Source organism: Rutilus rutilus, assembly GCF_951802725.1.
Source record: "Rutilus rutilus genome assembly, chromosome: 10".
In the NCBI taxonomy this organism is placed as follows: Eukaryota; Metazoa; Chordata; class Actinopteri; order Cypriniformes; family Leuciscidae; genus Rutilus; species Rutilus rutilus.
In genome coordinates this window covers 44,153,005-44,180,002 of record NC_140215.1, presented here as the reverse complement: position 1 = coordinate 44,180,002, position 26,998 = coordinate 44,153,005, and the positions used below count along the sequence as shown (strand labels likewise).

General features: G+C 43.7%; 1 protein-coding gene across 2 annotated transcripts in view; it reads right to left on the bottom strand.

Annotated features, from left to right (window-relative positions):
• Positions 1-1,782: 1,782 nt before the first annotated feature.
• LOC311298449 (mitogen-activated protein kinase kinase kinase kinase 4-like) overlaps positions 1,783-26,998 on the bottom strand; it is an 86,163-nt gene continuing 60,947 nt past the window's right edge. For both annotated transcript variants that reach the window (XM_084421371.1, XM_084421372.1), the window contains 9 exons: positions 20,988-21,093; positions 20,041-20,208; positions 17,143-17,286; positions 16,208-16,342; positions 15,943-16,043; positions 15,377-15,526; positions 15,134-15,293; positions 7,409-7,548; positions 1,783-5,269 (listed from right to left, as the gene is read on the bottom strand). In XM_084421371.1, coding sequence (XP_084277497.1) covers positions 5,186-5,269; positions 7,409-7,548; positions 15,134-15,293; positions 15,377-15,526; positions 15,943-16,043; positions 16,208-16,342; positions 17,143-17,286; positions 20,041-20,208; positions 20,988-21,093 — 1,188 coding nt within the window. In that variant the 3' untranslated portion in view covers positions 1,783-5,185. The remainder of the gene's footprint in view (positions 5,270-7,408; positions 7,549-15,133; positions 15,294-15,376; positions 15,527-15,942; positions 16,044-16,207; positions 16,343-17,142; positions 17,287-20,040; positions 20,209-20,987; positions 21,094-26,998) is intronic.

Below are 26,998 nucleotides of genomic sequence, written 5' to 3'. Positions count from 1 at the left end.
TCTCTTGTTCTGTCATCATTTGCTCAGGTGTTGTAACTTCATGTATCAGTGTAATATACTCTTCTGTCCTCAAGCATTTTTGTGTTTGAAGACACAGAGACAAGATTGCATAGCGTTTTCTTCAAAAGAAAGGTTACTGTGTTCTTGCCCCATATGTGTGGTTAGTTCTGACACAAAATGGTCATGTTTATTTAGCTCCTTCCTTTCTTTCTCTATCTCCACTTTTCAGTTTGGTTTATTCTCATTTCTGTGCTTTTGTCAAGTTCAGTTTTAGGTTTTGATTTAACTTCTTTTATTTTGTATAATACTCACAGTCGTGGTTCCTGTGTGATGTGTTGTCCTTGCTCCTCGTGTTAGGGATAGGGTCACGGCTCCGGGTCATGTGTCACAGCCGGGTGGACTGCCCAGGTCTCTGATCCAACTGTGTGGTTTCCACCATGACCACCTGATCCTCCATGGTGTGCCCCTTCATCCAGTGGTCCAGGCCTGCTTCTGCTCCAGGATCCTGGCCATGTTCTAGGCCCTCATCCTCTTCAAGGGCCTGGCCCTCCATCCCTAACCCCCCCATCAATTTCAGTTACAATTTCATCTTAACATGGTTACAAGGCCTCCGGGAGTGTGTGATTTTTGATTAAGAGTAGTTTCACCTGTTCCTAAATTTTCTAAATTTAGAAACCATTTTAAAATGGAAGTTATTGATGTATCATGATTTGTTGTGAACATGTTCATATACAGATTCAGATTGTGAATGAGACTTGTTGTTTTCATTTTAAGTGAAAGATTAGCATTAAGTGAAAGGCTCTCGGGGTGAACTGCCCGAGACATGTACTGTACGCAGATATAGGGATTGGTTCAGGCTTTAAGAAGCATTTTCTCCAAACCGAGACCATTATCAGAAGTCATGTCCTGACATTAGGTTAGGAATACTTTATGAAGAGGAAAAATGAAACGGGCATCACTTCTTTAAGTAAACCGATTTTATTTTCAAAGAAAAACAAAAGGACCATCAGGAAAAGACAGGATTTCCTGTCGTATACAGAGAGGACGTACGATACAGTGCCACGACTGAAAACAGACAACCAGTCAGCCAAGAACATATTCAGAAAGTCAAAGCAGCGCTGAGGAAACACCATCTGTATTATTATTATTATTATTAATAACAAGAATTATGGTTGAAATATAGAAAACAATATCTTAAAATAAAACACAACAATGAACATTAGATTTACAAAATCTTTGCTTTCTTCTTTTTTTTTGTTGTTCCAGGTGAATTTATTCCAGGTCACTGATGTATATGGGCAATAACTGAACCCCCACAGTCGCTCGCTGTGTCCTAACTGTGTGAAGGACTGAGGGATCTTCAAAGTTACTGTATATGGGCAATAACTGAACCCCTACAGTCGCTCGCTGTGTCCTAACTGTGTGTGAAGGACTGAGGGATCTTCAAAGTTACTGTATATGGGCAATAACTGAACCCCCACAGTCGCTCGCTGTGTCCTAACTGTGTGTGGGACTGAGGGATCTTCAAAGTTACTGTATATGGGCAATAACTGAACCCCTACAGTCACTCGCTGTGTCCTAACTGTGTGAGGGACTGAGGGATCTTCAAAGTTACTGTATATGGGCAATAACTGAACCCCCACAGTCGCTCGCTGTGTCCTAACTGTGTGTGGGACTGAGGGATCTTCAAAGTTACTGTATATGGGCAATAACTGAACCCCTACAGTCGCTCGCTGTGTCCTAACTGTGTGTGGGACTGAGGGATCTTCAAAGTTACTGTATATGGGCAATAACTGAACCCCTACAGTCGCTCGCTGTGTCCTAACTGTGTGTGGGACTGAGGGATCTTCAAAGTTACTGTATATGGGCAATAACTGAACCCCCACAGTCGCTCGCTGTGTCCTAACTGTGTGTGAAGGACTGAGGGATCTTCAAAGTTACTGTATATGGGCAATAACTGAACCCCCACAGTCGCTCGCTGTGTCCTAACTGTGTGTGGGACTGAGGGATCTTCAAAGTTACTGTATATGGGCAATAACTGAACCCCCACAGTCGCTCGCTGTGTCCTAACTGTGTGAGGGACTGAGGGATCTTCAAAGTTACTGTATATGGGCAATAACTGAACCCCCACAGTCGCTCGCTGTGTCCTAACTGTGTGTGGGACTGAGGGATCTTCAAAGTTACTGTATATGGGCAATAACTGAACCCCTACAGTCGCTCGCTGTGTCCTAACTGTGTGTGGGACTGAGGGATCTTCAAAGTTACTGTATATGGGCAATAACTGAACCCCCACAGTCGCTCGCTGTGTCCTAACTGTGTGTGGGACTGAGGGATCTTCAAAGTTACTGTATATGGGCAATAACTGAACCCCTACAGTCGCTCGCTGTGTCCTAACTGTGTGTGGGACTGAGGGATCTTCAAAGTTACTGTATATGGGCAATAACTGAACCCCTACAGTCGCTCGCTGTGTCCTAACTGTGTGTGGGACTGAGGGATCTTCAAAGTTACTGTATATGGGCAATAACTGAACCCCTACAGTCACTCGCTGTGTCCTAACTGTGCGAAGGACTGAGGGATCTTCAAAGTTACTGTATATGGGCAATAACTGAACCCCTACAGTCGCTCGCTGTGTCCTAACTGTGTGTGGGACTGAGGGATCTTCAAAGTTACTGTATATGGGCAATAACTGAACCCCTACAGTCGCTCGCTGTGTCCTAACTGTGTGAGGGACTGAGGGATCTTCAAAGTTACTGTATATGGGCAATAACTGAACCCCTACAGTCGCTCGCTGTGTCCTAACTGTGTGTGGGACTGAGGGATCTTCAAAGTTACTGTATATGGGCAATAACTGAACCCCCACAGTCGCTCGCTGTGTCCTAACTGTGTGTGGGACTGAGGGATCTTCAAAGTTACTGTATATGGGCAATAACTGAACCCCTACAGTCGCTCGCTGTGTCCTAACTGTGTGTGGGACTGAGGGATCTTCAAAGTTACTGTATATGGGCAATAACTGAACCCCCACAGTCGCTCGCTGTGTCCTAACTGTGTGAAGGACTGAGGGATCTTCAAAGTTACTGTATATGGGCAATAACTGAACCCCCACAGTCGCTCGCTGTGTCCTAACTGTGTGAGGGACTGAGGGATCTTCAAAGTTACTGTATATGGGCAATAACTGAACCCCCACAGTCGCTCGCTGTGTCCTAACTGTGTGTGGGACTGAGGGATCTTCAAAGTTACTGTATATGGGCAATAACTGAACCCCTACAGTCGCTCGCTGTGTCCTAACTGTGTGTGGGACTGAGGGATCTTCAAAGTTACTGTATATGGGCAATAACTGAACCCCCACAGTCGCTCGCTGTGTCCTAACTGTGTGAAGGACTGAGGGATCTTCAAAGTTACTGTATATGGGCAATAACTGAACCCCTACAGTCGCTCGCTGTGTCCTAACTGTGTGTGGGACTGAGGGATCTTCAAAGTTACTGTATATGGGCAATAACTGAACCCCCACAGTCGCTCGCTGTGTCCTAACTGTGTGAAGGACTGAGGGATCTTCAAAGTTACTGTATATGGGCAATAACTGAACCCCTACAGTCGCTCGCTGTGTCCTAACTGTGTGTGGGACTGAGGGATCTTCAAAGTTAAAGCTTAGGACAAAGGGAAAAAGAGCGCCAGTCCAGTTTCTAAACATGTATGCTTCACTTTTAGTTTTTGCCACTGGCACAATTCACGTTCTTCTTTTAACTCACTGAAAGTTTAACAGCTTTGTTAAAATACTAAAATCAAATCTAATACTAATTATCACAAGAAACAGAAATGTAAAAATTATAGAACATATAAATCTATAAATACTGTGTGTGGGGAGAGCAGAAGTGAGGCATGAACTAAAAAGAGAAAATAACTCCAGAAATCATAATAGACATAATCATACAGATTCACTAAGTTTGTGTGTGAAAACTTTGAGAAAGAAAAGATATAAAACTAAAACAATAATAATATTAAAAACCCTAGAATCACCGAAAAGCTTTCTGTGGAGAGCGTCTCTCGACTCATGCATGCTCATCCCTTCCTTTTCATGTGGTTCAATTACTTAACAGCACAGTCCTGCCTTTTATTAAATATATACAGTTCAGTTACAAATGATAATAATAATAATAATAGTCCATGACCAAGACAGTCTTTCTCATAAAACTGAAGGTAATGTTTCCATAACTGAGATTAAGTTATTACGGGGATGTCGAAACTTGTATTCTCAGATTAACATTGTCGCTGCCTGATGAAAAACGCATATCTTGGAACAAAGGGCATCATAAACAATCATACGTTAAATGAATCAAACGTCAGTTTTATAACTACGGTTTCTGGTCTGGATGAGTGGACCGTTCGGTTCAGTTTCAGGACGAGTTTTCCAAGTCCAGTGCATAAAATGGCAGAACTAGCTTTCACTCGCGGTTTCTAGCATACGCTCTTCAAAACATTAGGATAGGGCACAAGGTTTGGATGCACACTTCTCAGGGCCAGTGGAGATACTTCTTAAACAGATACGGATTGGTCAGTTCAATGTAGGAATGAGGCCACTGTCATCGGACAAGTGGCAGAGGAAAACAAGGGAAACGAGAGAAAACAAGAAAAGATGTGGCACAGGACAGTCCACGTTAAATTGACATTAATCCAAATCCATGTTTTTGACGTGCCAAAAGCAAACCCGAGGCTAACACAGCTGTCCGCTTCCTGTTGACATCACATGACCATTAGCTGACTTCATAAGACGGTCCATAAAGACCTCTCAGACACCTTCCACATTACTGTAACTACTCTGCTTAGTAAAAACAAACGAATAAAAAAAAACCTAGAAATAAATAACCCATAAATAAAAATACAGGACAAAAAGCCATTTCGTGTTTCACCATTGTTATGACACTATTTGTGACTGAGAGACACATTAGCAGGATTTCACCGTTCCTCTCAGCTGAGTCAGATTGTATTAAACTCTAGAGAAAGACATTTACACAGACTAGCAATAATACTGTAGAATACTCAAGCCAGTTCCTCATGCAGCACGCTGCACAAGGACGCAGATTCGATTTGTGTTTGTCAGTCGTTCAGCAGGCTCTGGGCGTTAGTGTGGCCTGGCCTCAGCCGATCACGTGGAGAACGTCAGTGGTGGATCAGGGGTCGATGCTGTCGATTACCAGCTGAGCAGAGAGGTCCGACCCAGAGTCATGAAGTACACCTGGCTAGATCCTCCAGAACGCACAGATGCAAAGAACACCTGCAGGACACAAACCAACAGCATCTTACTACTCACACACCGTTCAGACTGAATCTAGCAGAGCTTTCTCTCAGAGGTTACACACTCAACAGATAATCACAGCTCGAGTTATCACTATCAGTTTACACTCAACATATCAACTCATTTAGTCTATCAGGGTGAATCTCACTAAACCAGTCCAGAGCATGTGCTGTAGTGAAGCGAGGATCACGCTTATATCCACGGACAACAGTAATGAGAGATAAATCATTAATGTGTTGATTTGAATATATAATCATCATTAGACTGTAACACACAATGAACACGCATCGCTCTTTTTACATCTTTCAACAACAGTGTATATCTCTTCAGGGAAAATCAATAAAGGAAAACTTTATTTTCCCAGGAAAGAAAGCATAACATTATGCTCAGTGGCAGTGGTTTAATAGTTAACCAGGACGAATCAAACGCTGGGTGTGTGATATGTAACGGCTGCTGTATATGACCAACTCATAAAGCCAATATCCAGCCTTAGCTTGGGCTGAATGCATATCATTTCTTGTGTGTGTGTGTTTGGGAAGTTGCGGTGACGGAAACAGTGGTTTTTCTATTCTGATGGGAGTAAAACCTGTGTTTATTTAAGGAAACTAAATTTTGCCAAAGAAGAACTTTTACTTTAAATAAATGTTTCATTTAAAAGCAGCCTACTTCAGTGTAATATGATACCGTTTCATAATAATAATAATTCATTACATTTATATAGTGCTTTTCTCAGCACTCAAGCGCTTTACATGGAAGGGGGGGAATCTCCTCAACCACCACCAATGTGCAGCTCCGCCTGGATGATGCGACGGCAGCCATATTGTGCCGGAACGCCCACCACACACACACACACCAGCTTACTGGTGGAGAGGAGACAGTAGGCGCGTTTCCATTACAGATTTGCGCAAAACTTTTGCGATTTTTTCTAAATATCGATAAAAAACTATTGCGAAATGACGGCGTTTCCATTAACCAATGTTATGCGACTAAAACGTCATTTTTTCCTCTCGCGATAAGTCATTCCAAAAATCATGGCAACGGACGTTGGTAGGTTTAAATATATCACAGCCATGTACGTACCGCACTAGACATTATTATTATAAATGGAAGAAAACGTAGACGTGTTATTCAAGCATTGATGGCAAGGAAAGACCCTTATACTATGAGCGGCACATATGAGGTGCTTCTGGGTTTTTCTCACTCATTTCTGCTTCGAGGTCTTGATTGTGGCATTTCTTTGAGGTTTAGAATCCATTATTTCTGTCATTCTTTTGTCTTTTATGAATTTAGTAAAGAACTCTGTCTCGTATTCTGTCCAAACACAACGCGCCAGGTGACTGTAAATGTGCAAAAACTGTTTCCATTGCAGTTTTGCACTGTATGTATATATATATACACTTACTGTATATATATATATATATATATATATATATATAGGGATGATTAGGAGGCCATGATGGACAGAGGCCAATGGGGAAGTTTGTCCAGGACACCAGCGATACACCCCTACTCGTTTCCGAAGGACATCCTGGGATTTTTAATGACCACAGAGAGTCAGGACCTCGGTTTAACGTCTCATCTGAAGGACGGTGCTCTTTGACAGTGTAGTGTCCTTGTCTCAATATACTGGGGTGTTAGGACCCGCACAGACCACAGAGTGAGCAGCGCCCCCTACTGGCCTCACTAACTCCCACACTAAACACAGTTTTCCCAGGAGTCTCCCATCCAGACACTGACCAGACTCAACCCAGCTTAGCTTCAGTGGGTGACCAGTCTTGGGCTACAGGGTGAGATGGCTGCTGGCTATCATCATGCTTAACACTGAGAATTAGAATAACTGTAATGTGGCGATCGGATGCGGCTATCTAAATCAGAGAAAATCATAGGTGTGGGTGGATGGTTTATATTTAGCAGCGGATTCGGGTGACGTTACACCTGATCCTCGCATCTATAATGTCCTGTCAGGAACCGGTCACATTTTACCCCCAAATTGGTGATATTTTGCAGAAAGAAAAAATAACCATTTAATCCAAAATCCAAATTCCAAAAATATATTCCTTGTATAGCCCAGTAACTGATTTTACAGCAAAAACACAAAAAGATGATGTAAAGACTCACCTTGTCATTTCTCTCACACAGAAACTTGAGTCTTTGTGCTCTTTTGTGCATGAAAACTCCATCCAAGTGGCCTGTTTCTACAGAGCGGATCTCTATAGCCTTCTCTCCCCAGCCCATGATCTGGTTAGAGCGAATATAAGCTGCAAGACAAACAAAACAATATAGGTAAGAAATTAAATAAAATAACAAATACACACTAACTGGTACCGTATGATAGGCTAAATTCAGTCTCTCTCTTGAGCTGTATTGCAGAGGTCCTGCTCCTGGAGACCCACTATCCTGCAAACGTTTAATTCCACCCTGCTCTTGCTCACCTGCATGTTCAAGTGATCCTGAAGAGCTTGATTAGCTGCTTCAGGTGTGTTTGATTAAGGTGGTAGCTAAACTCTGCAGGGCAGTGGGTTCCCAGGAGCAGGGTTGACCTCTAACCTCTGCTATTTTGTAATTAGACACTGCATAAGAGCGTTGATTAGTGTTGACAACACACAACAGTGACTACATTTACAATACCGAATGGTCACGAGTGCCCTTAGCTCTGAGCAGGTTGAGCGCAGTATAGACAACAGTATCGCTTTCATCCTTCAGACTCAGTCTTCAGTGCAGGAGTCAACCTTCCTATCTGCATGGGTTCTAGAGTAGGAGGAATAAACTAGCTGTGAATATCCTACCACACACAGACACATCTATCAGTGCTTCTAGATTTCACACGGCTTCACACATAGCTAGTGTCTTATCCATCATAAGCCAATTCTGGAAAGCTACTTTCTGGGCCTCACTGTTCCAGCTGCTCTCCGCTGTGATGGTCCTAAACTGGATGGCATATTCAACTACACTGCGGCTGCCCAGCTAGAGATGAAGGAAGGACACTTCACGGTAGGAGACCGTGCAAATACAGGCTTAAACTTGGCTCAGAACAAACCTCACACAAATCTGTCACCCATGACACGGCCCTTCCCGAAAGGAGAATCATGATTTAAGCCATATTTGACTGGTTCAAGGGGAAGGGAGGATGGCTGGAGATCGAACATCAGGGTACATTGGGTCAGGAACCTATGACAGGCACTAGGATCACCAGAGAAGCGTTGGGGGCGGGTTTGAGGCAAGGCTCCGTGGCCACATTGGGTACGAGGTGCTGGAGAGGCTGGAGTCGCTGAAGAGTTGGGTGAGATTTGAGGAGAAAACAACGAGTGCAACAGGATTTTGGTGAGTCATGTATTGCCATCAAAACAACTCTGGTAAGTCGAAATCAATAAACAAACATGTTGAGTCACCACATCTTCTCCAGTTATTGTTACTCTCACCGCCTGCCACGTTTAGGGTTTCACAGGCAGGGAGATAGTCAGGCTGACAGAAGATTTCAGAACTAGAGACACGCGTCCAAACTTTAATCGAGGATAGTAAGAATGCAAAGGCTCTAGATACTGCTTTGGATGCGACTAGCTTAGCGAACCTAGTACATTGGTTTGGTAATATGCTCTGATACATAGCATACTGTCATAACTTAATGGCTGTCTAAGTGGTGTCTGCAGAATAACATCGGGTTCATAGACAATTGGAAAAGTTTTTGGGGCAGACCTGACCTGTTGAAAAGAGATGGTATTCATCCCTCCTGGGATGGTGCTGCTCTTCTCTCTAGTAATATGGCACATAGTCTTAGAGCTCAAACATGAATTGGGGCTCAGGTCAGGAAGCAGACAGACTGGCTAAACCGACCGTCTGCTAGCGGCCTCGCGTCACCAAGGTCAGATAAATCCCATCACATAGAGCCTCTTTCACCTAGCTATCATCATATAGAGACTGTGTCTGTTCCCCGAACTTGGAAATACAAAAAACTCCTAAAACCCATTTAAGGGTAAAAATTTAATTAATGTTCAACAAATAAAAAAAACTATATAATACAAATGAAGAAATTATAAAGCTTGGGTTGCTGAATATTCGATCGCTTTCTTCAAAAGCACTTATTGTTAATGATATGATTACAGATTATAATCTAGATGTGCTGTGTTTGACAGAAACCTGGCTAAAACCAAGCGATTACATTACTTTAAATGAGTCCACCCCGCAAGACTACTGTTATAAACCTGAGCCTCGTCTGAAAGGCAAAGGGGGTGGTGTTGCTGTAATTTATAGTAATATATTCAGTATTACTGAGAAGTCCAGTTTCAAATATAATTATTTTGAAGTGCTGGTGCTTTAAGCTATATAGTGTAAGTGATAAATCCCGATTGACATCGTGAAATTGATCCACAAATCGCGATGCATCGATTTATTGCCCCAGCCCTACAATTAAACATTTTATACATTTTAAAATCTTGCCAATTACTTACAAAGCACTAAATGGTTTAGCTCCGCAGTACTCCGCGTACTTAACGCATTATAGTCCTTCACATCTATTGCGATCTCAAAACTCTGGCCAGTTAATAATACCTAGAATATCAAAAAAATCTATTGCTGGCGGTAGATCCTTTTCCTATTTAGCACCAAAACTTTGGAATAGTCTTCCTAGCATTGTTTGAGAAGCAGACACACTCACAGACTAAAAATGCTGTATTATCCTAGCCTGGCTAACGTCAGACCTCTTTCTCTTTGAGACGTGGTCTGGGAACCACATGTTCATTTTCTCGTATTTGAGGCGTGGTTTACGAATGCCCAGAGCTGTTTATTGGGCGCTACAAATCTCTATCAAATGCGCCTGTACGTAGCTCATAGCCAATCGTTTCAATTATACCAGATGACGTATGTAGAGCGACAGATATTCAACGAAGAAGACGACGATGGGTCAGAGATTTATGTGTACACCAGAGTCCTGCACGGGTCCGATTTTGTAAATCCGCACCCACCCGTACCCGCAGTGCTTAAAACGGCACCCGACCCGTTTCCCGACAGCAGCACTAATTAAAATCTGCACCCGACCCGACCCGCTTAAAATAGAACCGACACCCGACCCGCACCCGAAATAAAATCAGTTTAGACTATCACATTATAGACACACTTACAAAATTATTTATTGCCAGGTCACACAGAAGTTATTACACGACAATTAACACAAGGACAACTTCAGCCGAAGCTGTCAAAAGGCCGATACATGAAGAACATGGCTAACGTTACCACAAAACTGAGTAGCCTTATCACATTTTACCAATCGAACAGACGCGGCTACAACACTATATCTGCCACGCAATTTCGTCTAGCCTACATCTGACCATTTTGGGTTCAAACACGCCCTGCACACCACACATACTTAACAGTGTTAAATATGAAAAATACCGTTCGATAGAACTGCTTTGTTACCCCAGTTTCTGTGTGCTTCCTCAGGGATGAAGTTCCACATTTGCAGCTATCCAACACGAAAATGTTTGCAGCAAAGCCTTTCACAATATTTTCTTCAGATAACTCCAAATTTCTCCCACACACTGGACTTGATTTTTGATGACGTATTGTCGACAACTTTATAATCTCCACTAGCTATTCTTTTCTTCAACTCCTCAGCATCCATCTCGACAACTGCAAGCAGATCGCGCGTGCGGATATGATGAATTTTTAAAAGTGAAAGTAGCCTAGGTCAGTGGTTCCCGATTCCAGTCCTCGTGACCCACTGCTCTGCACATTTTGTATGTCTCCCTTATTTAACACACCTGAACCAGATCATCAGCTCATTAGGAGAGACTCCATGAACTGAACTGAGTGTGTCAGATAAGAGAGACCTACAAAATGTGCAGAGCAGCGGGTCACGAGGACTGGAATTGGGAACCACTGGCCTAGGTAACGTTATAGATCCTGGGAGGGCGTGGCGTGTTGGCACAAATAAACTGATGTGGATTTTAAATGATTTTATCAACTTGAAATACAGGCATATTTTTGTAGATGTGTTCCTAAAAATATGCATATATTTTTACGTCTGTCATGTTGGATCATAGATATAAACAAACTGCTTTGGTGTGTCGCATAGGTGTCGTCATCGTCTTGCTGCTCCCTCCCCGTTCTGTGATTGGTTCCCTAGCTGAGGCGAAAATCTGGTCCATGGAATCCATGCTGACTAGCAGCGTGAATAAAATCGCGCTGCGCTCAAGGCAGCATGGGGAAACCCAGGCTAGTATTATCCAGGTCAGACAAGTAATTGGCGATGTCACTTTGTAAAGAAGGACTACACGCCCGCGCATATATTCAAACGAGCATACCTATAGACTAAACACGTAATATCCATGTGCACGCCGTCACCGTTTTCACAGATTCATGTTTTTTAAGTTTACACAGAGATTATAACGGTATCGTTTTCAAAATTGTGGAAAAAAACTATTTCAAACAAAGAATGAGAATTGTGTTCTCAGGCCACCAAAATGTCGTTGTTGTGTAAATGAACAGCCAGAATGCATTATAAGTTTTCTTATTTTTGTTTTTGAAAACGGTGTCGTGTAAGCGACCCCATAGTTGATAACTAATGATTTTTACAAAGGAAATTAATCAATTAAAAACTTACTTCAGCTGGACAATGACTTTCTTCTAGAGCTGCTGTACAGCCAAAACAATCTTTGTCGCATTCATTTCTTATTATCACTGTAAAACTGCTTGGAAACTATCTTTATTGTAAAACGCGCTATATAAATTAAGGTGACATGATTTAGTCAAGGCTGCAAAACTGACTCCATAACAAATATGGTAAAACTATCACTTCTTCCACTAAAGATTACTTAGCTTAGAAGAACTTGATGTTGTAACAGAAACTATTGACTCTCTTTTCTAGCACTTTAGACATGGTTGCTCCTTTGCACTTAAGAAGATTAAGGATATAGTCAGACAGCATGGTATAATAAGTACACTCTGGCCCTCAAGAAAGCAGCCTGGAAAATGCAGCTGTAAGAAAACAAAACTAGAGGTATTTCGCATTACATGGAAGGACAGTTTATCTGCCTACAGATATTTATTTGTTACAGTGGCTAAATTACCGAGAAATAAAGCTTCAACTCCAGGCATTTCCAAAAAGCACAGGAGTAATGGCTTTATGAATTTCTTTACTTGCTAGATTGATACTATTAATAGTTCCTTGAACTACCCTGTGTGAAAGCCCCTAATAACTGCATTTTTTTTAAAACCCTGCTGATTACTCATAAAGCCCTGAATGGTTTAGCTCCCCAGTACTTGAGCGAGCTCTTAACACATTATAGCCCTTCATGTTTGTTGCAGTCTAAAAATCTGGTCAGTTGATAATACCTAAAATATTAAAATCTACTGCTGGCGGTAGATCCTTTTCCTATTTAATGTTCAAACTCCTGGAATTGTTCGGGAAGCGGACACACTCGGTTTAAACTCAGTTAAAACACATCTCTTTAACCTGGCATAAACATAACACACTATCACATTTCTATCATTCAAATCCATTAAAGGATTATTAGGCGCCCTGAATTAGGTCAACCTGAGCTGGGAAAACTTCTAGCGCCTAGACACGACCACAACCCATGATGTAGTCAGCCGGATCCGGGCCGTATCCAGATCAGATGGAGGACCTGCACCTAGACACGACCACAACGCATGATGTAGTCAGCCGGATCCGGGCCGTATCCAGATCAGATGGAGGACCTGCACCTAGACACGACCACAACCCATGATGTAGTCAACCGGATCCGGGCCGTATCCAGATCAGATGGAGGACCTGCGCCTAGACACGACCACAACCCATGATGTAGTCAACCGGATCCGGGCCGTATCCAGATCAGATGGAGGACCTGCACCTAGACACGACCACAACCCATGATGTAGTCAGCCGGATCCGGGCCGTATCCAGATCAGATGGAGGACCTGCACCTAGACACGACCACAACCCATGATGTAGTCAGCCGGATCCGGGCCGTATCCAGATCAGATGGAGGACCTGCACCTAGACACGACCACAACCCATGATGTAGTCAGCCGGATCCGGGCCGTATCCAGATCAGATGGTGAACCTGCGCCTAGACACGACCACAACCCATGATGTAGTCAGCCGGATCCGGGCCGTATCCAGATCAGATGGAGGACCTGCGCCTAGACACGACCACAACCCATGATGTAGTCAGCCGGATCCGGGCCGTATCCAGATCAGATGGAGGACCTGCGCCTAGACACGACCACAACCCATGATGTAGTCAGCCGGATCCGGGCCGTATCCAGATCAGATGGTGGACCTGCGCCTAGACACGACCACAACGCATGATGTAGTCAGCCGGATCCGGGCCGTATCCAGATCAGATGGTGAACCTGCGCCTAGACACGACCACAACGCATGATGTAGTCAGCCGGATCCGGGCCGTATCCAGACCAGATGGAGGACCTGCGCCTAGACACGACCACAACGCATGATGTAGTCAGCCGGATCCGGGCCGGATCCAGACCAGATGGAGTACCTGCGCCTAGACACGACCACAACGCATGATGTAGTCAGCCGGATCCGGGCCGTATCCAGATCAGATGGAGTACCTGCGCCTAGACACGACCACAATGCAGCCCTGAATGTCAGTGAAGACCATGAACTCTAGACGAGCCGTAGAGACAGATCCCCTGTGAAAACATGACAGCCATCGGCACAGACGAGTCCTGCACAGAACAGACTCTATGGCCAGCTTCAACTCCTCCGTATGCCAGCGTGATGCATCACAATATTCAAGCAGAAGGAACTGGATGAAATATGCTGAATGATACTATATATGCAACCTGACTTGATGCAGCCGTATCATAATAACACAGTGTTCGTCGTTGGCCAGAGGAGAACTGAGCGACTGAGTCTGGTTTCTCTCAAGGGTTTTCCTCAGTTCTGTCACTGATGGAGTTTGTGTTCGTCACTGTCGCCTCTGGCTTCATTAGTTGGAGACACTAACTGAGCTGATGATGACATCACTGTTTTCTCCAGAACTGCTTTATAGATGAATTGAACGTTTCATATTTGATGATCTTTACACAGTTATTGAACGAAATTAAATCAACATTGAACTGACCTTAACAATGACACTATTTTCTTTTTAGAGCTGCTTTACAGCAGAATTGAACTCTGTTTGCATCATTGAATCATTATTTTCCCATTTATCGGTTTAAAGCTGCTTTTAAACTATCTGTATTGTAAGGTTTTATTTCAGCTAAAAGTAAACATTCTGGAGGGGAAAGACTATATATAAACGCAATCAGAGCATAAATGTATAATATAAAAGAGAAGCAAATGTACCAGCCTGCAGAGTTGTGCAGTTGGATAAAGTCCATGTCCAACGGTACTGTAGGCTGGAGAGAACGCTGATTAAAAAAGAGAAAACAAGCACCGAGCCATTTCCCCCGACAAACAGTTTGAGGCGAGTTGCCTTTATTTAACATAAAAACCTTAATACGGCAACTAACTTCTCCGTCTTGAAGACATTGCAATTTATGACAGGATATGAACCACATGCACATTGGCAGTCGCTCTCAAAAGTTGCTGCTCATTTCATCTGCATAAATCAGGCAGCAATTGGCCTCGTCGTGTAACGCCTCTGTCAGAGCATGTGCACAACACATGCATTTAGTGCTTCACATATCCCAATATGCATTGTGTCATGTATACTTGGACAGTGTAGCTCAACTATGCAAAAACCACTGCAGCTTGACTATTACTTCATGCAAACATACTGACAGATATTTACTAACAAAATAGTACTTGGCCTTCTAAAAATAGAAATATTGTAACAATAGAGTAATGAGTGAATAGCATTGTAGGCATGATTAACGTACCAACAGATGTGGGCATCTCGCCCCACTGGAGCACCACGTCTTTAGTGATGCGGCCGTAGGTGTTGACATACACACCCTCGTCTTCATAACACACCAGCAGCTCAATGCCATCCGTGTTCGGCAGGATGATGATGGCGTGCGACTGGATACTCATCTGAATCTACAACAAAACAAAGAGAGAGGAAGATGAAGGCTGGGAAACGCTGCTGGAAAAATCGAATGCTTTGCACTATCAATACATACGTGAGTTGGCAGATAAATGTCATAGACGGCTCCTGAGTCGACATCCACGGCATGAAACCCAGAGCAGGACCCATAGATGACCTTTAACCTTTGGCCTTCTTCAACTGTCAGGTCAACTAGCAGTGGCTTGTGCACCAGATCACCAAACGACTACCACAGAAAGAGAGAAATGTCATCATGGTTTTATTGTGAGATTAGTCTTCTTTTTAAATTTTACTATAAATATCAGCATACGTAATAAATATTACATATTTATTTGTAACATGGCCCATTTACACTAAGGATGATAACTATAACTATATAATAACTATATTAGCGTCCACACTAACGCACAATATTGCTTATTATAAGTGCACTGCGATTAAATGCTCAAGCTCTTTTAAGCAGGATGGATTCTGATTGGCTGTCAACTGTCTGAACCTCCAGAGTGATTCCAACAACATCGTTCCTCTGTGCCGTTATCGTTATAGTATAACTTTATACACCTCGCCGCTAAGAGACGAGCAAACCGTTTACAACAGCACATCCTGCTTGACTCGTTCTCATGGACATATTAGGTTCGTCACCTTGAAAGCCATGAATTTGTGGTATGGTTTGGGAGCCCACGCATACACCTCTACTGAATTCTTCAGGGCTAGAACCAAGAACTTGATCCTCTCGTACTTCACTACAGACCAAACAAACAACAGACGTCAGTGCAATACTGTGCAGCAATGACAGGGATAACCAGATCAAGACTTCATTAAAGTACCTCTTTAAGGTGTTTTCTGCAGAGTAGATATAACAAACCAGGACTTTGTTTTAGGGAATCTTTTGGATAGGAACACATACCGACTTTGTAGTGCACACAGCCCTCCAGGTCTCCAACGGTGGTCCAGCCCTGCTTCTTCTCCACTTCAGGGTCATTGTGGAGGATCTTGTTCCTCAGCCACGAAAGATAGTACACACGCAGTTTATTCTTCTTCCCTAGGATTGGAAGCTGGAATCAACATGTGCGCTTTGTGTCTGTGCCCATGACTTATAATAATAATAATTCATTACATTTCTATAGCGCTTTTCTAGGTACTCAGAGCGCTTTACACGTGGAAGGGGGGAATCTCCTCAACCTCCACTTACTGAACTTAGTCACATTATTTAACAAATTTAACTCCGTTTATATATATATAAAATGTTCTAGCAATTATGTATGATAAATTGTGACATTTTCTCTGTATTTTCCCATAAGACTGAAGAGAGAATCGAAAGAATACTGTAAGGAAATCATGATTTTGCACTGATCTTCAACCAGGGCTTAAATAAACTAGAGCTTTAGGGTTATAGGATTTCATGGCTGAGCTGAAACCTTTTCAAATATAATGGAAAAAAGACCAAACATTTCCAAAGAATTTGCCATATAACAAATTACTTCTATACACCTTTTACATTTATAAAGAATTTGCAGCCAGTCTAAATAACTAAGCAACTTCAACGTAAAGTACAGGACTTCCTGTGTGTCATGCAACATTTCAACATGTCTAAACATGATAAAGTACAGCATGTGTCACTACAATTTTAAAACTAGGTTTGCACAGTTTTGTCATGTCTGAGACTTTACCACAAAGACAGACAGAAATAGAAGAAAATAGGGGAACTACATTGTTTGTGAAGGTATGCAAGAGAACCGAATCACAAGAGAGGATGTTATGTAACACTGAAAGCACGAACACACGGAAACATCCTCCTACATACAGGTCAATACCCAGAGATCCTGTACAAGGCTTCGGTACCTGATATTGTCACTAGTACATTAAGTCCCTCCAAAACATCCATTTGTTGAAAGCGTCTACGACTAATAAGCGGGTAGACTTTCCCTTGACCGCTGCGATCCAGAAGCATGAGTCCGCTCTCTGTCCCGACTAACAGATTAACACCTGAGGGAGAGAGAGAAACAGAGGAAAAACTGCTTTAACTCACTCTCTTAAACACTTATCTAACATCACTCCCGTGAACTCTAGTGTCGAGTCAGAATTAAACTGTTCAAAGCCGGTTCCTCTTCTGTGACCATTTTCTGATACCAAATATTCATGGAAAGGAAAGTTGCTTCAGAGGCAGAACAGGTTATTTTGATGAACGATCAAATGTTGGTTTTCTTTGGGGGAAACACGCACTGATCAGTCATACACAAGAAGACCAGGAGTGTTTATTAAAGGAGAACTCCGGTCAATTTTAACATTGAGCTCATTTTTTTGTACATTTGGAGTGCTGTCAGTACAGAGAACAACGACAAAAATCAGTGTTTCCTACACCGTGTTATCCTCTTTTTAAAATGTGCACCCTGTTGACTTCAATGGGGCAAGTTTTAAACCTGCTTTTAGCCTCTTAACATCCTTGATGTGTCATTACAGGTGCACAGGTCATGTGAGTGATTCCTTCGGAGTGAACGCGGGTGAATCTGACTGCAGTAGATGTGAAAGATATTAATAAAAATGATGTTTATTCAGCCAGCGCACATACCTGTATTTACATCCTGTTTTCAGTCGAAGTCCACAGTAGTCGATTGTCGAGTTCACGCGCGTGATCATAGGTACTAAACCTATGCGCAGGAATCACTCACATGACCTGTGCACTTGTAATGACACATCAAGGATGTTAAGAGGCTAAAAGCAGGTTTAAAACTTGCCCCATTGAAGTCAACAGGGTGCAAATTTTAAAAAGAGGGCAACACCGATTTTTGTCGTTGTTCTCTGTATTGACAGCACTCCAAATGTACAAAAAAATGAGCTCAATGTTAAAATTGACCAGAGTTCTCCTTTAAGAAAGTTAACTGTGGCGATGTCATATTGACTTCCATGCAATAACAGATAGATTGCACTCAATCATGCCCTGAAGTTAATAGAAGAAGAATATATTTAGGACACATAATGTAATTAATAAAAGTAATGTACATAAGTGCAAAATGTGAGACCAGCATTTCTCTGGTAAAGAGACTGAAGCCAAGTTTCGCTGTGATTTCAGTCTTGTGTTTCTGTAGCACTGGATTCTTGCAGCCGCGAGTCGAGAGAAGTTTCACTTCACAGCTTAAAGGCCTGTACACACTAGGGCGACTATCGCGCGCTTATCGCCAGTGTTTTTCGACAGGTCTTTGTGTTCATACACAAGTGATTTTCACTGCCGATGCGCCGAGTGAACATGCAAATTCACTCCCTGAAAGTAGATGGTGCTTATTGTAAAACAGAAATACCCCGGTACACAAGGTGGCGCTGCGCAACTTTACACTTCTGACACCCGCTTGTCACACAGAAGAAGAGAGCCAGTATTTAAGTGCTTGCCAACACCATTCACACACTTTTTGCTAACAGATTTTTGTAGTCGCTGTGACGTTTGTCAAAGTTCTTTGTGTTCAGACACCGAAGAGACCAGTATTCATCTTGCCTCGTTGCATCTTCTTCTTCGTCTTCTATCAATGTGTTCTGGGCAAAACCGTTCTGTGCTTGAGCGCACCAGGTACTGTAACTTCAGCAGCTCCAGACACATGAACAAAAGCGCCAATCTCATTGGTTGGCCAGTTTCAAACCAAAAAAACCTAACCCGAGGCGTAAAAAAAAAAACGTTTTTACGCCTGGCGTTTTGTGCGTCGGTGTGCATATTCACATTGGCGCCCTTTGTTTAGTCCCAAGACGTTAAACGTCGGCGAAAAGTGCATGCAATAATGGTGCTGTGTGCACACGCCTTTAGGCTTCAATTCAATTACTGTGACGTAATCAGTGTACAACTAATCCAAATAATGTTTGGCATGTGTAAGAAATACATGCATCAATGTGCACTGGCAAATCGAGACCACAGACCCTTTGATTGAGCTTGTTGGACTGGTGTTGGGCTGGTGTTGGACTGGTGTTGGACTGGTGTGCTGGACTGGTGTGTTGGACTGGTGTGCTGGACTGGTGTGTTGGTCTGGTGTGTTGGTCTGGTGTGTGTGTTGGACTGGTGCTGGACTGGTGTTGGACTGGTGTGTTGGACTGATGTGTTGGACTGGGGTGTTGGACTGGGGTGTTGGACTGGTGTTGGACTGGTGTGCTGGACTGGTGTTTGACTGGTGTGCTGGACTGGTGTGCTGGACTGGTGTGCTGGACTGGTGTGCTGGACTGGTGTGCTGGACTGGTGTGTTGGACTGGTGTGTTGGACTGATGTGTTGGACTGGTGTGTTGGACTGGTGTGTTGGACTGGTGTGTTGGACTGGTGTGCTGGACTGGTGTGTTGGACTGGTGTGTTGGACTGGTGTGCTGGACTGGTGTGCTGGACTGGTGTGCTGGACTGGTGTGTTGGACTGGTGTGTTGGACTGGTGTGTTGGACTGGTGTGTTGGACTGGTGTGCTGGACTGGTGTGCTGGACTGGTGTGCTGGACTGGTGTGTTGGACTGGTGTTGGACTGGTGTGTTGGACTGGTGTTGGACTGGTGTGTTGGACTGGTGTGTTGGACTGGTGTGTTGGACTGGTGTGCTGGACTGGTGTGTTGGACTGGTGTTGGACTGGTGTGTTGGACTGGTGTGTTGGACTGGTGTGTTGGACTGGTGTATTGGACTGGTGTGTTGGACTGGTGTGTTGGACTGGTGTGTTGGACTGGTGTGTTGGACTGGTGTGCTGGACTGGTGTGCTGGACTGGTGTGTTGGACTGGTGTTGGACTCACCCCACAGAGCAGCGCACAAGATCTCAGAGTTGAACCTCTTCTTGTATTTGCGTATCTCTGGCGTGTCGTTCTGTGGCCGAGTGTTGACAGGATTGACGTTGACCACCGAACCCTTACGGGACGCGTCCTGACGCAGAGCCTCCTGCAGTCGAGCATCATTACTGTAACCTGAGGAACATCACGATGTTTGGGCAAATCAACTCACATTTATCTGGGTAGCACTTTCACACACACAGCTTCACAGAAAACCATGGTCTTAATGTTTATATCATCTAAACATCTTCATGACTCAATCGTATTTATCGGATTAGAGTTGGATGATAATTGCTTTACGTGAGTGTACTGTATGTATATGGATAAATACATACTCCTCACAGGAAAAACAAAACACAGCAACAATTAAGAGAATATTTGTTGCATTAAGTTATTTTGACATTATTTTCATGACAATAAGGTAATATTTACCCCCAAATTCTGATTACTGTAATGCACTTAAATTTTTTCATTCATATTTCCAATTATTATTATTTTTTAAGTCAATAAATTAAATGCAGTACAACAAATACTAGTCTGGTGTATAAATAATTTTAATAGGAAAAAAAGGTCAACAGAATTGAGAATGGGGTTTTCTAAAATGTGCGTTCTGGTAATGAGAATTTAAGGGGAAATCATTTCTTCATTTGTCCAAAAAAAGAGGCTCAATTGCTGTAAGCATTTTTTTTCTTTTAATATATATATAAATATATATATATAAATATATTTTTTTATTTTTTTATTCACTTTTTAATGAAAATTTGTAGCACTTTCCAAGATCTGCGAGAAAGGTCAAACGATTGACACAGATTATCTGAGGCATAATGTTGATTACCACACAAATACTTTTTAACTCATCCCTAGTGTTCTCCCAGAGCAGCAGAAGCGCCCCGTTGGCTCTCACACACACTCACCAGCGTTATTGAGCGCGCTGCCGGTGGACGGAGACACCTGGAGGAGGCGCGGGTCGATGAAGGGAGTGAACGAGGAGGAAGACTTGTGCTTCGGCACAGTGGGAGTCTGTGAGAGGACCGGCAGCAAACAATCAGAAAACACCGGAAATTACAGTACACTTCAGTAAATGTAGGAAAGTTTGAAAAAACTCAACAAGAACTAAACACACAAATGATAAAATATGAATGACTTGATGGTGGTTGGTGAAAATAAAATACGAATAGACTGATGGAAACAATGATCATTGCAATTCTTAGAATGAGAAAGGAACAACAAGGGAGGAAATGGATGCAAGCAAGCTGAAGGAGAAACACCTCTGACAAAAGCATTTCTCTTTTCTTGGTTTCTGGGGTTCAGTTACGTCACGTCTGATTTCCTGCTGCAATCATTCTCACGCATTACAGCGAAGAGGAGTTTCTTCTCATTGGACAAGCACACAGCTCAAATTTTGTGACGTCGTTTTAACAGAAAAAATGACTTGTTCAGCCTGTACAGATCAGTTCAGTTTGCAAGAAATGGTGTCTTAAGGGCTTGACGACACGTAAACCACTGTCTTCCACTGGATTCGAAAGATCGGGAAATAGACGTCGGCTGACTGTGGACTTTGCGTCCAATTGGCCGAGAGATTTATGAAGAAAACTCATAAAAATATTATCAATAATATGAAAAAAACTCACAATTAAATGTCAAATAGTGCTGAACTTTATTGGAAAATGATCAATAATGATTTAACCATGACAATGTTTTATAATTAAAAACATTAATAAAATTAGCTATGCTTCATCACCACAGACACATAAAAGTACTGCTTTTATCCATTTTATTTTATTGTCATATGATATATATAAATGTATAAAAAGGAGAGGGGGAAAAAAAGGATACAAATCAAATCTATTCAGGTCTTGTTAATATTCACTACATTGCCAAAAGTTTTGGGACGTCTGCCTTTACATGCACATGAACTTATCCGTAGGGTTTAATATGGAGTTGCTCCACCCTTTGCAGCTATAACATCTTCAACTCTTCTGGGAAGGCTTTCCACAAGGTTTAGGAGTGTGTTTATGGGAATTTTTGACCATTCTTCTAGAAGTGCATTAGTGAGGTCCCTGATGTTGGAGGAGAAGCTCTCAGTCTCCACTCTAATTCATCCTAAAGCTGTTCTCTCGGGTTGAGCTCAGGACTCTGTGCAGGAGTCCAGTTCCTCCACACCAAACTCCTCATCCATGCGTTTATGGACCTGCTTTGTGCACTGGTGCATAGGTGGGAGCATGAAATTGTCCAAAATGTCTTGGTATGCAGAAGCATTCAGAGTTCCTTTCACTGGAACTAAGGGGCCAACCCCTAAAAACAACCCCACACCATAATCCCCCCTCCACCAAACTTTACACTGGGCACAATGCAGTCAGGCAAGTACCGTTCTCCAGGCAACCGCCAAACCCAGACTCGTCCATCAGATTGGCTGTCAGAGAAGAGTGATTAGTCACTCCAGAGAACACATCTCCACTGCACCCCACGCTTTACACCACTGCACCCCACGCTTTACACCACTGCACCCCACGTTTTACACCACTGCACCCCACGCTTTACTCCACTGCACCCCACGCTTTACACCACTGCACCCCACGCTTTACTCCACTGAATCCCACGCTTTACACAAATGCACCCCACGCTTTACACCACTGCACCCCACGCTTTACTCCACTGCATCCCACGCTTTACACAAATGCACCCCACGCTTTACACCACTGCATCCCACGCTTTACACCACTGCATCCCACGCTTTACACCACTGCACCCCACGCTTTACTCCACTGCATCCCACGCTTTACTCCACTGCATCCCACGCTTTACACCACTGAATCCCACGCTTTACACCACTGCACCCCACGCTTTACACCACTGCACCCCACGCTTTACTCCACTGCATCCCATGCTTTACTCCACTGCATCCCACGCTTTACACCACTGAATCCCACGCTTTACACCACTGCACCCCACGCTTTACTCCACTGAATCCCACGCTTTACACCACTGCACCCCACGCTTTACACCACTGCACCCCACGCTTTACTCCACTGCACCCCACGCTTTACTCCACTGCATCCCACGCTTTACACCACTGCACCCCACGCTTTACTCCACTGCATCCCACGCTTTACTCCACTGCATCCCACGCTTTACACCACTGAATCCCACGCTTTACACCACTGCACCCCACGCTTTACTCCACTGAATCCCACGCTTTACACAAATGCACCCCACGCTTTACACCACTGCACCCCACGCTTTACTCCACTGCATCCCACGCTTTACTCCACTGCATCCCACGCTTTACTCCACTGCACCCCACGCTTTACTCCACTGCACCCCACGCTTTACTCCACTGCACCCCACGCTTTACACCACTGCATCCCACGCTTTACTCCACTGCACCCCACGCTTTAACTCCACTGCACCCCACGCTTTACTCCACTGCACCCCACGCTTTACTCCACTGCACCCCACGCTTTACACCACTGCACCCCACGCTTTACTCCACTGCACCCCACGCTTTACTCCACTGCATCCCACGCTTTACTCCACTGCATCCCACGCTTTACTCCACTGCATCCCATGCTTTACACCACTGCATCCCACGCTTTACACCACTGCATCCCACGCTTTACACCACTGCATCCCACGCTTTACTCCACTGCATCCCACGCTTTACACCACTGCATCCCACGCTTTACACCACTGCATCCCACGCTTTACTCCACTGCACCTCCACGCTTTTACACCACTGCATCCCGCGCTTTACACCACTGCACCCCACGCTTTACTCCACTGCATCCCACGCTTTACACCACTGCACCCCACGCTTTACTCCACTGCATCCCACGCTTTACTCCACTGCACCCCACGCTTTACACCACTGCATCCCACGCTTTACACCACTGCATCCCACGCTTTACTCCACTGCATCCCACGCTTTACACCACTGCACCCCACGCTTTACACCACTGCACCCCACGCTTTACTCCACTGCATCCCACGCTTTACTCCACTGCATCCCACGCTTTACTCCACTGCATCCCACGCTTTACTCCACTGCATCCCACGCTTTACTCCACTGCATCCCACGCTTTACTCCACTGCATCCCACGCTTTACTCCACTGCATCCCACGCTTTACTCCACTGCACCCCACGCTTTACTCCACTGCATCCCACGCTTTACTCCACTGCATCCCACGCTTTACTCCACTGCATCCCACGCTTTACTCCACTGCACCCCACGCTTTACTCCACTGCATCCCACGCTTTACTCCACTGCATCCCACGCTTTACTCCACTGCATCCCACGCTTTACACCACTGCACCCCACGCTTTTACACCACTGCACCCCACGCTTTACACCACTGCACCCCACGCTTTACTCCACTGCATCCCACGCTTTACACCACTGCATCCCACGCTTTACACCACTGCACCCCACGCTTTACTCCACTGAATCCCACGCTTTACACCACTGCACCCCACACTTTACACCACTGCACCCCACGCTTTACACCACTGCACCCCACGCTTTACACCACTGCACCCCACGCTTTACACCACTGCACCCCACGCTTTACGCCACTGCATCCCACGCTTTACGCCACTGCATCCCACGCTTTACTCCACTGCATCCCATGTTTTACACCACTGCATCCCGCGCTTTACTCCACTGCATCCCACGCTTTACTCCACTGCATCACACGCTTTACACCACTGCATCACACGCTTTGCATTGCACTTGGTGATGTAAGGCTTGAATGCAGCTGCTCGGCCATGGAAACCCATTCAATGAAGCTCTATGAACTGTTGGTGAGCTAATCTGAAGGCCACAGAAGTGTGGAGGTCTGTAGCTGTTGACTCTGCAGAAAGTTGGTGACTTCTGCGCACTGTGAACCTCAGCATGCGCTGACCCCGCTCTGTGATTTTACATGGCCTTCCACTTCGTGGCTGAGTTGCTGTTGTTCCCAATTGCTTCCACTGTTATAATACGACTAACAGTTGACCGTGGAATATTTAGAAGTGAGGAAATTTTCGAGTTCACTGTGCTCCTGAGAGCAACCCATTCTTTCACAAAAGTTTGTAGAGGCGTCTTCTTGCGTAGGTGCTTGATTTTATACAACTGTAGCCATGGAAGTGACTGGAACACCTGAATTCAATGATTTGGAGGGGTGTCCCAATACTTTTGGCAATATAGTGTATGTGTGCAAGAACCTTTCGTGAAAGTTTTGCCATGCTTAAGTTTTGTATTGAAGTAAAACATATTTGAAATAAATATTCGAAATCTATCACTATTAAATTCGACTCGTTATATTGTGCTGACTTTTTAGATGTATGTATTTGACCTCCTACATTTCTGTACTGTACTGGACATCAACTTTAACTAAAAATTATTGTATCTGTATGAAGCAAAGGTGACACTTTTTTATTCAAACAGGTGAATTCAAGGATAGTTCACCCAAAAATTAAAATTAGCCCATGATTTACTCACCCTGAAGTCATCCTAGGTGGATATGACATTCTTCTTTCAGACAAATACAATCAGAGTTTTATTAAAAAATGTCCATTCTCCTCCAAGCTTTATAATGAGAGTCAATGGCTGGAGATAATTTGAAGCCCAAAAAAGTGCATCCATCCATTATAAAAGTAATCCATATGGCTCCAGGGGGTTAATAAAGGCCTTCTAATGTGAAGTCATGCGTTTGTGTAAAGAAAATATCCATATTTAAAACTTTATAAACTATAATCACTAGCTTCCAACAGACGGCCATATGCATTAATTTATGGTGGAAGAGTAACCCCTGACCCGACGGCGACACATGATGAACGTGGAAACTCAGACGAAAGAGCAAAACAAAACACTGGTTGTGAATTAGGAATTTTGAAATGTCGGAGGATATCTATATAATAGAAGAGGAGCTTCAGTTTGTTGTACAGCCCTATTTGTTTAAACCGCGAGAGGCGTCTAAGCTTACGATACTCCTACATCCTCCGTCATACACGCATCACAGGTTACTCGTGGCGCAAGTCGACTTGCGTAGTATGCGTACGGCGGAAGCTAGTTATTTTAGATTATAAAGTTCTAAATATGGCTATTTTTCTTACACAAGCACATGGCTTCGCTTCAGAAGGCCTTTATTAACCCCCCGGAGCCGTGTGGAGTATTTTTATCATGGATGGATGCACTTTTTTGGGCTCCAAATTTTCTTTAGCCATTCACTCCCATTATAAAGCTTGGAAGAGCTAGGACATTTTTTTAATAAAACTCAGATTGTATTTGTCTGAAAGAATAATGTCATATACACCTAGGATGACTTGACGGTGAGTAAATCATGGGCTAATTTTTGGGTGAACTAACCCTTTAAGACAAAAGGCGGGTTTTTCATCCTGGACTAAAACATGCAGTTCTCCAATCTCCACATTTAAAATTTCTGATCTTAAAAGTTCTTGACACTATGTAATGATAAATCATACTTCATACATGTTTTCAAGCGTCCGCTGGCTGCGCATCATTCTGATCCTCATTGTGTTCATCTATTTCAAACAAGAATGACCAGGACAGCCCATTGGCACAGTTTGATCAAAATAATAAAAATAAAGACCTTATTATGGCATTGTTGGAGTCATGACATGAGGAATCACATTTGATCTTTTGATATGTCATTGTACCATAAACAATGACTGTAAGTTTCAGAGCTCAGAAATTCCTTCGCACTAGCATTTGTTGAAACCAAGCTACTTCCTCCACATTGAGCATCACACTAGATAGTGTACACTGACCGACGCTAGCTCATTCACTGCGGTGAGCGCTGATGTGAAGGAGAGAGATACTCACGCTAAAAGGCACCTGGGGAAGATCAGTATGTGGACGTGATAAACTGCACCTTTTCTACACCGGACGCGAGCGTGTCAACAACGCTGTCTTCACTGGACACG